The sequence below is a fragment of the Neovison vison genome, chromosome 10, assembly GCF_020171115.1.
Source record: "Neovison vison isolate M4711 chromosome 10, ASM_NN_V1, whole genome shotgun sequence".
Taxonomy (NCBI): domain Eukaryota; kingdom Metazoa; phylum Chordata; class Mammalia; order Carnivora; family Mustelidae; genus Neogale; species Neogale vison.
The window spans coordinates 57,951,944-57,965,038 of NC_058100.1; the positions used below are offsets into that span (position 1 = coordinate 57,951,944).

The following is a 13,095-nucleotide window of genomic DNA, read 5'->3' on the forward strand; positions in this document are numbered from 1 at the left end:
AACAGTGGCTCCGGTTCCTGATGGCATTCCAATCCTCATCCCAGTGCCTCTTCAAGCCCAACTGTTTGGCCTTTATGAGACGAATACACCTATTCCTTTTAATTAGGTGTCCGATTACTATTAAACTAACTGTGAGGGTGTCTGTTCTGTGCAATGAAGGAATCTCTAGAGAGAGAAGAGGGCCCTCAGCAGTGCTGCTGTGCACAGGATCTTTCTGGCAAGGTAAAGCCTGCAGCAAACTCCTGGCATCTTGTTTCTTTCTAAATGGACCAGAGTCTAGGGTCCCTTAAGAAGTGTTACAGAGGGGCGCCTGGGTGGCTCAGTGGGTTACAGCCTCTGCCTTCGGCTCAGGTCATGATCTCAGGGTCCTGGGATTGAGCCCCACATCGGGCTCTCTGCTCAGCAGGGAGCCTGCTTCCCCCTCTCTCTCTCTGCCTGCGCCTCTGCCTACTTGTGATCTCTGTCTGTCAAATAAAGAAATAAAATCTTTTTTAAAAAACATGTTACATAAACATTGGGTTCAGATGTTTATAAAGTCAACTAGAAACAAATCAAAAAGAGGTATATGGACTTGAGAATCAATGTTTATTACTGCTTAATGGGGCCAAAGGGGCAACACAAAGCACTGAAAACATCACTGACTCACAAAAACAGTCACCTTGTTACCTTCTTGGTTGAATTTGTTTATTTCACAAGGCTTCATTCACACATGAAAACAAGATACTAATCCAAGTTCATAACTGTTATAAAAGTAAACATTTGTTGGGACAATGTACAATAAATTGCACTTTTCTTAACAAGCAGTACATTTACACTGATAGCATGTACTATACATATTACATGGAATTATGGAAACATCTAATTGGTCAGTGTTTACAGAGGCTGATTCCTCATGTTTCTTTTGTAGTCAGCACTGTTTGGGCCAATCAATTCCTTTGTTCTAGAACCTGTTTTCATTAGAGAAGTCATGGACAAAATTAGAATTCCTAAAAATAAACGGTATAGAATTTCTACTACCTCCTCAGCAAGGGAAAGGTAGGAGTTGAAAGAAAAGAAGTGATGCTGATTGAGAAACTTCTCCCTTCATTTGAACTGAGGATCCATACATTATGCAAAATACCAAAAATGGACAAGTTGATTCAAAAGGCTATTGGGTCATCTTGGATTCTGGGACCATCTCTAGCTTTGTTCTTGTGCTTTCATGACACCAGAGTCTTAATGCATTTGTATACTTAATTAAGTTGCCTATATTTTATTCCATATATAATATATAGTTATTAAAATCACATTTTAATGGAAGATTTTACATAGTAACTTATTGTCAATGAAAAAGGAATGTAACTTAAAATGTTGATGTTCTACTGAATGATTCTTTTTTCTTAAAGTTTTCAGAACACTACCAATGATAAACCAAAGATGGAGATGGGAAGAATGGGACACGTTGATGAAGATGTTTTTGTAACTGGTAACAAATTCCTCTGGAAATAAACCTGGCATGTAGTCTTTTAGATGGAAGCTAGGAAGGGGACACCTGACAGCTGACTGGAGTCACTCAGCCACTTGTAAACATCTGCTTTTTTCGTTAAAATTCATGATCATCATTGGGAAGGTGCAGCCCACGTGGAAGGATTCATTTTGGCCACTTCTGAGAGAGAAGGAAATTCCTAAAATGAAGAGCTTTGCCTGTGTTACACGGAAGTCACTGGAAGAGAGGAAGGCTGTTCTGGAGCAGTTCTAGTTCAGTGTGGCAAGAGCAGGGCGACCAGTGGGGAAAAACAGTTTTATATCTGGGAGCAAGAAACACAGGCCACTGAACTCTCATTTGGCCGCATGTGTATTCAGTGGCTTGGTGGCTGCCCATACAAAGAGGCAGGGATCGTGTGTGTAAAATTCTACCAGTCATGCACACACGCAAGTCAAACAGTGTTCAAAGGACAGCATTCATCCATTCTCTCGTTTTCTTGTCATTGAAGCAAGAAAATCAAATATTTAAGAGTTTGGGTATTTTTAAAGAGTAAGTTGTACAACAGAATCCTCTTGCTAAATAATTAAAAGTATTCTTTCCCAGAGGAAGAAAAAAAAAAAACCAAGGTATCTAATTTTTTAAAAGTTCCCTTTTCCCTTCAAGGGATCCTGAAATCAGACAACTGCCTTAGCAGAATCATGAGTGGGCTGATTTCAGCTAACGAAAACTCAACCCCTTACCTCAGTTACCTGAGCAGGCCTCATTCTCAGTAACTGATCACTCTTTTTAGGATCTTTCATCTCATGCCCTAAACTATGCCTTCTCTTGTTTTTCTCCCTTTCACTGGGAAATAAAGCCACTAGTTATTAACTGGAAAATATTTTAAGAAAATGGAGTAGCGGTTTGAGAAAAATAAATATTAATGCACAGTACAAAAGGATGAAAAACTGGGGGGGGGGACAAGATAAATTTTTGTATTAACTATCCCAACTTTTAGTATAAAGATTGCTTTTGTACTTTGGAAATTTAAGAAAGCCAATGAAGAAATTATGAACTGAATAACTGGGAGAGGGAAAGAGAGAGTGGCTGTATGGAAGGAGAGGCCAGAGGCCTCTATGACATTCCCTTAGTGTTCCTGATAGGCACCCATTCACAGAGCATTAGGTAACTGGGAATTTCTTTGCATTAAACTGTATGTAATTAAATATAACCAAATTGTGCCATGGCTCAGGGTGTGAAGCCAGCAAACATAATGCACTGCAAAATTCAACTGGTTATTTTTTTTTTCAGCTTCAAAGAATGTGTTAAACAAGAGTCTCAAGATATCAAAGCTAATGAACTGAACTATCAAATTGAAATTCACTCCTTTCATTTATTCTGCAGAATTTAATGAGAAGAGAAATCATCGCTCTTCAGAATGCTGCAAGTGTTGGATTTCCGGAGGAATGTTTTATATAACATATCCTAGGAAAAGATGAAAAACACTCTAGAATATTTGGAAATTTCCTAGATATCTGGGCTGGTTGATGTCTTTCTAAAAGAAATTCAAGAGAAGAGTAGTAATTTTCAAATATTTCAAAATAAGTGAAACTAAAACTAACAGTTAGTTCTTTAACATAGGGATGCATGAGTTTTCAAACAGTACAGGGGAAAGGACACGTGGCTGGGCTGGTGCTATTCTAACATGTTGAATGAATAAACACATCATAAACCAAGTTCTGAATTTTCTTTCTATCTAGTATTGCAGCTGACCCAAAGGCATTGCAGTGAGGAACTCTGCATACCAATTTATGTCTATTGGTACCAATACACATAACTAAGAATGATATGAAACTGGAGAAGAAAGAAAAGAATCTACAGATTGCCATTAAAATCTTCTGAAAGAGTTAAGAGAAAACGTAAAAGATTATATACTTGGAATGTATGTACCTGGTGATTTTGTTTAAAGAAAAAAATGTAAGGGGCTCTGGAACTGAGCCTGGTATACAGGTGAGGACTGGACTTACAGCCATTCCATTTCTCCCTCAACTGCCACATAAGGAAAATTATGCAATTCAGGCATTCTGTGGAATGTGCTGATTTTTGAAAGTTAAAAAGAGCTCTGTACAGTAAAACTATGAGATTCACACAACACAAAAGAACATCTTTAACTGAGCTGGCCATTTGATAAGGCAACTTGTACAAGGCTTCTTGTAATCAAAGCATAACGTACCAGTAAAGCTAAAAAATTATGCTAAATGACTTACAGAAATAAGTACCAAGATGCAATTTTCTAGCCATTATAGTTTACAACAACAAAAAAAGATTACCTTTTCTAAATCACCAAGTAGAGAACATCAGCGTCAACACAGACACTCAGAATGCTGGATTATTTCCTTTTTGGTACAAGGAAATGAATATTATAATGAAAGACATCAGGACAAAACACAATTCTGTAAGAAAAGTATCTGATAAATATAATAAAGGATAACATCCATTATCAGTTTTATGGGTTGTAGATGATTTAATAAACACTTACCAATGAAGGGGACTTAATTTAGAGTTTAATGATCATTTTGGAGGAAAGTTATCTACTATGAGCAACTTAATAGTGCATGCTCCTGGAGTTGAGATGGCTCTTATTTAATTTGTACTTCCAAGAATGTGTAACTTTTCATTGCAACATATGGCACAATGAGAATCACTCTGGCTACAGAGTTTAAGATCCTTTGCAAAGAATATGTTCAACAATGAAGGGAAGGATGAGTATCAATAAATGTTATTGTACATCGCTGATGGTAGTTTGGTTGGCGTAAAAGGACCAAAGCCTCCAAACTAGTTTAGAAAATGGGAAAATTAGTTTTGCTGTTACCAAAGAATTTCCTGCAAGGACTATATATATATAAAAGTTGATGGAAATAGTTTTTTTTTCCAATTATATGTTAAATATATGTTCAATTCAAAGACTTCAATTATATGTTAAATATAATTAAAAAAAAAAACTATTTCCACCAACTTTTAAACAATAGCTTTATCTTTCCATGAGATAAGTATTTCTCTAAAGATTTTATATTCAGTCAAAAATGTTACCAATGCATTTGCATCTCTTCATCTGGGGTACCAAGGGCACGTTTTTAGGGAGATACAGAAATAGTTCAAGCTGTCTAACAGTAAACTAAGATGAAGTGAAACTGACCTTAATTTTCCATTTTGTAACTTTAAAAAGGTAGAATATATTAGTGTTTACTTAGCAAATATATGTCAACCTTAAATGACATACTCTGTCCCTGGTTCTCTATTTCATTTGAAGCATATTGGCTGAACCTGGGTCTCTTTGGGCTTTTCCAGTAAAGGTTCCCTAATGCTGCAACTCACAGTAGCCACCTCTGACTTCAAGTCTGCTGGAAGTCACAACTGTGTTCAGACTTAGGAATCAGCAATTCGCATGTGGAGTTTCTCAAAAGGACCTGTTGGAATACTAGGGCCGAATGATTTATCTTATCCTGCATTTATCAAAATTTCTGTTCCTTTCCTCAACAGTCTATCTTATTCCATGGTTCTTGGCACTTCACTTCCAGATATACGCAACAGAAAATGAAAATAAACTCTTTCTTTCTGGGAGGACTGTTCAATCCCAGGTTTATTCTTTGGACAGGATTATTGTTTTCCAGGGAGTCATTTCAGGAAGAAACCTGACAGTCGTCATAAATGGTCCCACAGTGTGCTTTATCTGAATAAATCCTGAAAAGATAAGAGGTTTAGATTTCAATCTTTTTTTCTTTTTTTTTTTTTTTTTGCTGTGACAAATATCCTATCACTTCAACCTTGGAATAAAAGACATCTCCATTTTTATGTAAGATAAAAGTAATTATGAATAATTAGTTCTAAATTAAAAGCATTTAGTTCTGAATTACTTATTTCCAACTCAACATCAGGCATATAAAATAATGGGTAATACTATGGTGGAACGGAACTGGTCTTCCATGAGAAGCTTGAAAGCAGGTATTCAACATAACTCAGGTCAGTTTAAATAACGTCCCTTTGCAAAGTGTCAAACGAGAACGAGTGAGAGCTACTGAGAGATCCTGGCTTGCTTTCTAGCCTCCTCTACTTTCCTGCAAAGGGATACCGGGAGATTCCTCCTGGGTCTCTGTCCCTTTGATCGTTGTGCTCTTGTGCTTTGGGGAGGCTGGAACTATGTGCTCTCCTTGGGTGGCTGGGTGGCCGGCGGTGGCTGCAGTGGCTGGGTGCCCGTGGCCGTTTTGATAGAGTTCAGGGTTTTGCTAAACCAAGAGTTTTTTGCAGCCTGGATTTCATTCATAAGGGCTCCTCTCTGATGTTCCAGTTCCTGATTGGGAAAAGAAAATCATCTGAATTATGTGTTTTCTCTCTGCCCAAAAACCCCCGAAGTATAGTTTTATGGAATCCCCAGCTCTGTATAGCTGCAGCTGTCCTCCCCCAAAACTCAGGAGAGATTTTAACTGGCTTCTTAATGCAATGTTTTTGGTCCAAATTTAGGTTTAGGTTACAACATGTTTGAAACAACAAATATATGGATGGACAGAACTTCTCCTGATGTTGTAAGCATGACTGAATTCTAGTTCCAAACACATGGCCTTCACCCCAAGAACATCCCGGGCCAGCACAGAAACCATTCAGGGTCACTAGAGGGGCCATGGTTAGGGCCATGGCGGGTTATGGTGGTAGGCAAGGACTTTGGGAGAAGGGAAAAGGGGAATAGTCCATCGGAAGCCAGGACTATTTTCCTAATTATGTTATCTTCACATATGGGCAGAGATTTGGGAGGAAAGGGATTTGGTAAAGTCAAGTAAAGATGAAGGAGAAAAAGCTCCAAAGTAAAGAATGGGTGTCAGCCAATGTCCACCTGTTAGGAGGACAACAGAGCAGCTCTGGCCCTTCATTTTCAGAATCAGCTACCACAGCAGCTGAAGTTCGATGAGAAGGGACCTTGGCAACAGAAATCTCAGGATAAGCTAAAAAAGCAAAAGTTCTCATGGGATATTATTTTAATTATGCTTTCATTTAAAACTATGTGTTTATGTCACTGTTTAAAAATAATGATGTAGGGCCACCTGGGTGGCTCAGTAGGTTAAGCCACTGCCTTTGGCTCAGGTCATAATCTCAGGGTTCTGGGATCGGGCCCTGTATTGGGCTCTCTGCTCAGCAGGGAGCCTGCTTCTCCCTCTCCTGCTTCCCCTGCTTGTGCTCCCTCTCTCGCTGTGTCTCTTCTCTGTCAACTGAATAAATTAAATCTTTAAAAAAATTTTTTTAAATGATGTTGAATGTGACTCTGGAGGACACATTAGTGGGCAAAAAATGTGTTCATCGTATGTGGAAACCTCTTCAGATGCCGAGCTGGATGGATGGAGCCAAAGGACAAGAACGTGTCCTATAGCATGGACCACTTCCCTCCTCCGGTCACCGACCTGGATTTTGCACTTGGCCTCCACCAGCTGCAGCTTGGTCTGTGCCAACTCCAGCTCCATCTCCCTCAGCTGCTTCTTTAGGTTGTCCTTCTCGTCATCCAGGTCCACCCCCTGCTCCTCCTTGCTGACGGCCGCCGGCTTCAGGGCCCCCTCTTTGCTGAAAATGTCACTGCAGTGTTTACAGGCCATCATTTTACCCTGAAATAGGCAAAGAGAGAACCCACATCAAGTGACTTCATGGCAGAAATCACTTCTAGAAACATGACGTAGATGCTGCTTGTGGTCCTCGAAGGCAGGCCCGCTTCTGAAGGTAATTGTATTTCTTGCACTGCAGCCAAAATGGCTTTAGCACAAAACTCAGTTGCTCAAGTTCACTGCTCCTTGCTTCTTATAAAGTATCTCCAGAGTATCCATTTCCCTGGAAATGGAAACTATCAGAGCATCTCTGTGAAACCTGTCCTGGAAATTCTGTGCTGCCACTAGTCTTTCTAGAGCTCCATGCCATAGGCTCTCCAAGCAGTATCTCCTGAATCCTAGAGGTCCTGTAAGACCGCGTACTCTTCCCATGCCCGATGCAAGTGAAGAAACTCAGAGTGTAAGTAGCCAGTCCACAGGAGACTGAGAAACGTCACTGTGACTGACCTAAATCTATGCTTGCAACAAAGTTTATGTCCTGTCCTTCAGTTCAGCTTTAAGCAAAGAGAATCATTATTGTTCAAGGTAATCCAAGTAACTCTGCCTCATGTCTGGCCTACCAGTCAGGCGTGCAGCACCGACCAAAGCAACTCTTCAAGACAGTGGTGCTCTTGTTTTCTTACAACTGCTCCAAAAATAGTTCGAGCTAAAAGATATTACAGAGCATCTCTATTTTAATGTACTACTACATATTATCGTATGTCCATAACTGAAACTATTTACACACACACACACACACACACACAATTCTCCCCACATTTCTGTGTCACTATGCCTGTCTCCATCATCTAGACCTGAACTCTGGGCTCATCTTCTTTCCCTTCTCCCTCATTCCATATTCAGCTGGTCATTATTTCTCTGACACATCCGAGCTCTCCTCATCCCAGGCCTGAATCCCTGGAAGTCACCTTCTCAGCTCCCACTGATTGCTCTGTTTGTTTGTTTGTTTTAAATTAACATAGAATGTATTATTTGTTTCAGGGGTACGGGGTCTGGGATTCATCAGTCTTTTATAATACCCAGTGCTCATTTGAACACACACCCTGATTGCTTTCTTATTCCATCCTTAATGTACTCTTCCGATTCCTACCTGATTAATATTCATAAGACACTTAAAAGATATCTTGTAAGCCTCTTCAGAACCTGGAAGAATAATTAGCCCACTACTGGCACTAAATAGGCAAACAGCAAGTATTAGTTTTATGTATTTATGGTAGACTAAATAAAATGTTAAAAGTGGTGGCTTTTGATCTCGGTCTTAAATGATTATAAGTTTCCCAAGCTGGGCAGGCAGTTCTATTAGGAGGAACCGCATGATGGAACAGGCTCCCCGAGGGAGGAGGACATCTCAGCAGGGCGAACGCTGTGTGCAAAGCCGCTGGCCCTTCAGAGAACTGCAGGGAGTGTGAGCAGCTCCAGCAGGGAGGAAATGGCAGAGCAGCAAGAGGCAGGAAGTGAGAAGCGTTGTCTGTGGCCCCAATGTAAAGGTTCTCCAATGTAATGCTATGGAACCCTGATTCCCGAAGGCACTCCCTACAACCTGGGCTCCCCGCTGGAGAGAGAGCACTGAGCCTCACGAGGCTGCAGGGTCTCAGCCAGCGTCCACCTCCCTGTCTTCCTTACTAACAGAACTCGGACTTCATGTGGGCTGGCAGTTTGCCCGGTTAAAAGCTGCCATTTCCCAGGCTCCCCTTAAACTCAGCGTGGCCATGAGATTCAGTTCTGACAGGTCAGCAAAGTGTGGTATGGAGCTTCAAGGAAGGCCACTTAGAGCTCACCCAGCTGGAGGTGGGCTCTGGGATCCTGGCATTTTCTTCTGGCCCCAAATTCTACCCTTGAAGGTGGGTGTGATGGAGGTCACTCCAGTGACAGGTTTGACTTTCAAGTAACCTTGAAGATGCAGCCCATGCTGAGGGTGTGGGTCACTGATACCTGACCTATGTGGATTGCTGATAAAAACCCAGGATCTTTCTAGCCCTAGACTTTTCTTTTTTTTTTTTTAAAGTGAGATAACGTCTTTTGTGTTTAAGCCATTATTATTTTGGGTTTCCTCCCTGTGGCCAATCTCATTCTAAACTGATACACAGAGTGAGAAAATCACATTTATCCTGGGGAGAGCTCATTCTAACTCCAGTGCAAAGGGTTACCTGAAAGGGGAATAGTGTTACAGGAGGATGGAAACATTAAACCTATAGCATCACGCCAAACAAGAGATGAAAGGGAAGTAGCATTGGGGCAAGAGGCTATGGGACAGTACAGTGACCAAGGGTATGGAGAGTAGGGTCTCACTCCCAGGGTTCAAATCCGGCATTACTACTCACTGTGACCTTGAGATCATGAATGACCTGTTCTGGTAATCATTGTCAGTAAAAACAAGACCTAATAATCATTAAAAAGAAGATATAATAGGGGTGCCTGAGTGGCTTAGTTGGTTAAGCATCTGTTTTCAGCTCAGGTCATGATCTCACGTCCTGGGATTGAGTCCTGCATCGGGCTCCCTGCTCATCAGCGAGTCGGCTTCTCTTTCTCTCTCTGCCTGCTGCTCCCTCTCCTTGGGCTCTACCTCTACCTTCAAATAAATAAATAAAATCTTTTATTTTTTTTAATAAGAAAAAGATATAATAGTATCTACCTACACAGGAAGCTGAGAGGATAAAATGGGATAATCTTTGGAAAAGTACACACAGGACGTGTTTACTAGGTGTTAGTCGTTGTTTTCGGCCAAAACAAGTTCAGGTTCCTCTTCCTGAATATCACGGCCTTTCATTAGACAACCCAGTTGTCTACTGTTTATAAAAGTCAGTATTTCCCTCTATCCCTTAATACTCGAAGCACATCAGCCTCCTTAATGAGACTCATTCTGATTTCTGGGTCTTTAGTCACAGTTTATTCCAGAATGTCCTTTCTAAATCCTTCTAACAGAAGTCTAGAAATCTTCTAATACAAGTCCTGCTTCAGTCCACCTCCTCTACAAAGTCATCTTTGCTCCGCAGTTCTTACGATTTTGCTTTCTCAAAACCCTGCTTGTCTGTGTCATCCAACTCAGCGCTGACTTAACATGCCTCTGTACTATTCCCTAAATATTTCACATGCATACATATAACTTGCTTCTGTAGGGAAATTCTAAACTTTTTGTTATGCATGATTTCTGTAAAACATTAGTCTAAAAGCTGTCCACATAGATGCTCAATAAAGCCTTGAGTGACCCGTATATATCCATTTCATTTATATTTACATGAAGATTTTAGTTCAGGACAGTTAACCCTTTTATGCCAAGGAACATCATCAACTGAGTGTTAGTGTAAAAAAAAAAGGATGATAAAGACCAAGGAGGAAGAAGGTAAAGGTAGACCACAGAGGGAAGACATGAGCCCAAAATTTTGGCAGGTTTGGGCAGGGAGATGACCAACGTCACAGTCACTAATAATCTCAGACTGTTTTAGAACAGGAAATCAGAAAAAAAACACCTGGACTACAAAGTCAGAACAAGGCTCATATTTTCAGTTCTCATGTCTCAGATTTTCAGGTTATAAAGTTATAAAACTATGGATTTACTGTGTGCCAACCACTAAGATAAGCACTTGTTTACTCTTCAAAATAACCGGCTGAGGTGGGTAATGTTGTCTCTATTTTACAGGCCCAAAATACAGCTTAGAGAGGTAAATAACTTGTCCCAGTCGTTCAGTTATATGCTAACGTGCCTAGAATGCATTTATGCACTAGCATCAAACCTGAATACACTCAAAGAGAACTACGTCCGGTTTCTGCACGCAGGTCACAAGAGCTGGCTGTGCCAGCACTGCTTCTGAGGACAGGGATTCATTTACTCTGCTGTGGATTCTACGGGAATTAGCAATTGCTTTTCTCGCGTAGGCAACAAAAGGAGTTTCACCACCAGGGGGCAGCATGTAAAGAAATCCTACAGATTCCTTTAAAAACAACCTCCAAAAAACTGGTGGAGAGCAAGGGGAGGGTGCTGCCCTCCCTTCGGCACACCACGCCGAAGCCACATCAGTTCTGGCCCCGTCGGGATGCTGAGGGCTTCCCAGGCGTCCACCGAGCAAGAAGGCTCAGGAGCCTCTTGTGACAAGGCTGAGCTCCCACGACCCGCCTGCGACAAGCCCTGACATCGATGGGAACACGGCCTTTCTGCAGGCAGCGAGGAGCATCACACCCGGCCAGAGACAGAGTCCGCTCTCCACCCTCCGAGAGGGGCAGGGTGGGCGTGACGTCAGAAGCTGGGCCGCCGGGGGCGTGGTCACGCACGGGGGGCGGGGCTTCCCCTCGGGTACTGACGCAAGACTGCGTGAATCTGCAAGAAGCCACAGCACAGAGCGTTCTCGCTCCGCCTCACCTTCACCACTTCCAGTTCCTCCCTGCTGGCGGCCTGCTGTGTCTCCAGTCTGGTACTTAACTGGGAACAGATCTGAAGGAAAGAAAAGAGTGTCTTTATTAGGAAGCGGAACAGCTCTGATGTGCACATCACTGTGTAACCACTCACGGGTGGCCCTGGCTTCTCCGAGGCCAGAAGAAAACCTCGCGAAAGAACCGCCCCGCAAATTCAGTCCACACACAGCGGAGAGCCTGAGAGTGTTTTCCACGCGGAAAGCGTATTTTCATCTGAATTAGTAGAAGAGCACATGGGGTGTTTTGATTTTTTTCTGTCACGAGACTTTGTGGCTATTTCCAGTGAATTCCTGTTCTCTTTTGGAATCAATCTACAGAATCTCTGCTGGGGATCTACTCTGTGCAAAGTTCCATTCTGGAAATGGGATGAAAAGAATTCTGGACCAGAAACTTCTCCTGTGCACTGCCACAGGGGGAGTCTCTGTTTTCAATGACCTCGAGTTTCCTCTAAAAGTGGCAGAGAGGATGGATAAAACAGAGTTAAAATGCCCAGAAAATAATAAAGAGTAAAATTCTGATCAAGTGGTTTGGCAATATGGTGTGAAATGACAAGCATGAGGTCCAGCTCTAGTTCTTTCCAGCACTGTGTTCTTGGGCGAATTCACTAAACTTTCTAAGCTTCAGTTCCCTCATAAATACAAATTGCTATGCTGTGATAATCAATGAGGGAAAAAAATGTATGCAAGGGATTCAATATGGCACATGGCCTATAAGAAGTGCTCATTAAAGAAAACCTCATTATTGATTCTGAAATAAGGTGCTAACATCAAGTAGTAGGGGCAGGTAGAAATACGTGCTTTCAAAGCCAACACCAAACAAACGAACGAACGAAACTATTTGCTTTAAAAAAAATTCTAGGTGTTCCAATTCCCTGAGTGACATATGAATCTTTGTTTTGAAAAAAAACAGAATAAAAAAAGTTAGGGGATGTCAAATTTTAAAATGCAATCTGAACTAAAAATATAAAAGAGCTACCTCTATGACAAAACAGGCATTTTTTAAAAAAAAAACAATTTTTATTTATGAGAGAAAGCCTGATGTGGGGCTTGATCCCAGAACCTGGAGATCATGACATGAGCTGAAGGCAAACCCTTAACCAACTGTGCCACCCAGGCACCCATGGGATTTTTTTTTCAATGTCTGTTTTGAAGGCATCTGCCTTCGTCTCAGGTCATGATCCCAGAGTCCTGGGATAGAGTCCTTAGGTAGTTGAATAGTTGACTCCCCCCACCCACTTCAGGCTCCAGGCTCAGTGGGGAGTCTGTATCTCCCTCCCCCTCTCTCCCTCCTCATGCTCTCTCTTTCTCTCTCTCTCTAATAAATAATTTTTTAAAAAGGCTCTAGAGACCAGGGCCTGCTTGTGGAGTTGTTTCCAATTTCTCCAGATCCAAGCCTGGAAATAATGAATAGGGCTGTATTAGCTGATGTGAAAAAGAAGCAATCTCCCTAATAATTTTGGCAAACCATATACCCTTTCAAGTAACCCTGAAGATTCCAAAATAAAGCCAATCATAGCCAATTCCAACTATAGAATGCATTTGGATTAAGTTTTATATCCTAATTATCTTCAGACAGATGGGTCTGTTGCCTTTTACATTACTG

The 13,095-nt window shown here is 41.5% G+C and overlaps 1 protein-coding gene across 4 annotated transcripts in view; it reads right to left on the minus strand.

The window, feature by feature from the left end:
• Nucleotides 1-662: 662 nt before the first annotated feature.
• RABGAP1L (RAB GTPase activating protein 1 like) overlaps nt 663-13,095 on the minus strand; it is a 770,846-nt gene continuing 758,413 nt past the window's right edge. For all 4 annotated transcript variants that reach the window (XM_044267366.1, XM_044267370.1, XM_044267372.1 and 1 more), the window contains 3 exons: nt 11,441-11,512; nt 6,892-7,089; nt 663-5,792 (listed from right to left, as the gene is read on the minus strand). In XM_044267366.1, the coding sequence (XP_044123301.1) occupies nt 5,640-5,792; nt 6,892-7,089; nt 11,441-11,512 (423 nt within the window). In that variant the 3' untranslated portion in view covers nt 663-5,639. The remainder of the gene's footprint in view (nt 5,793-6,891; nt 7,090-11,440; nt 11,513-13,095) is intronic.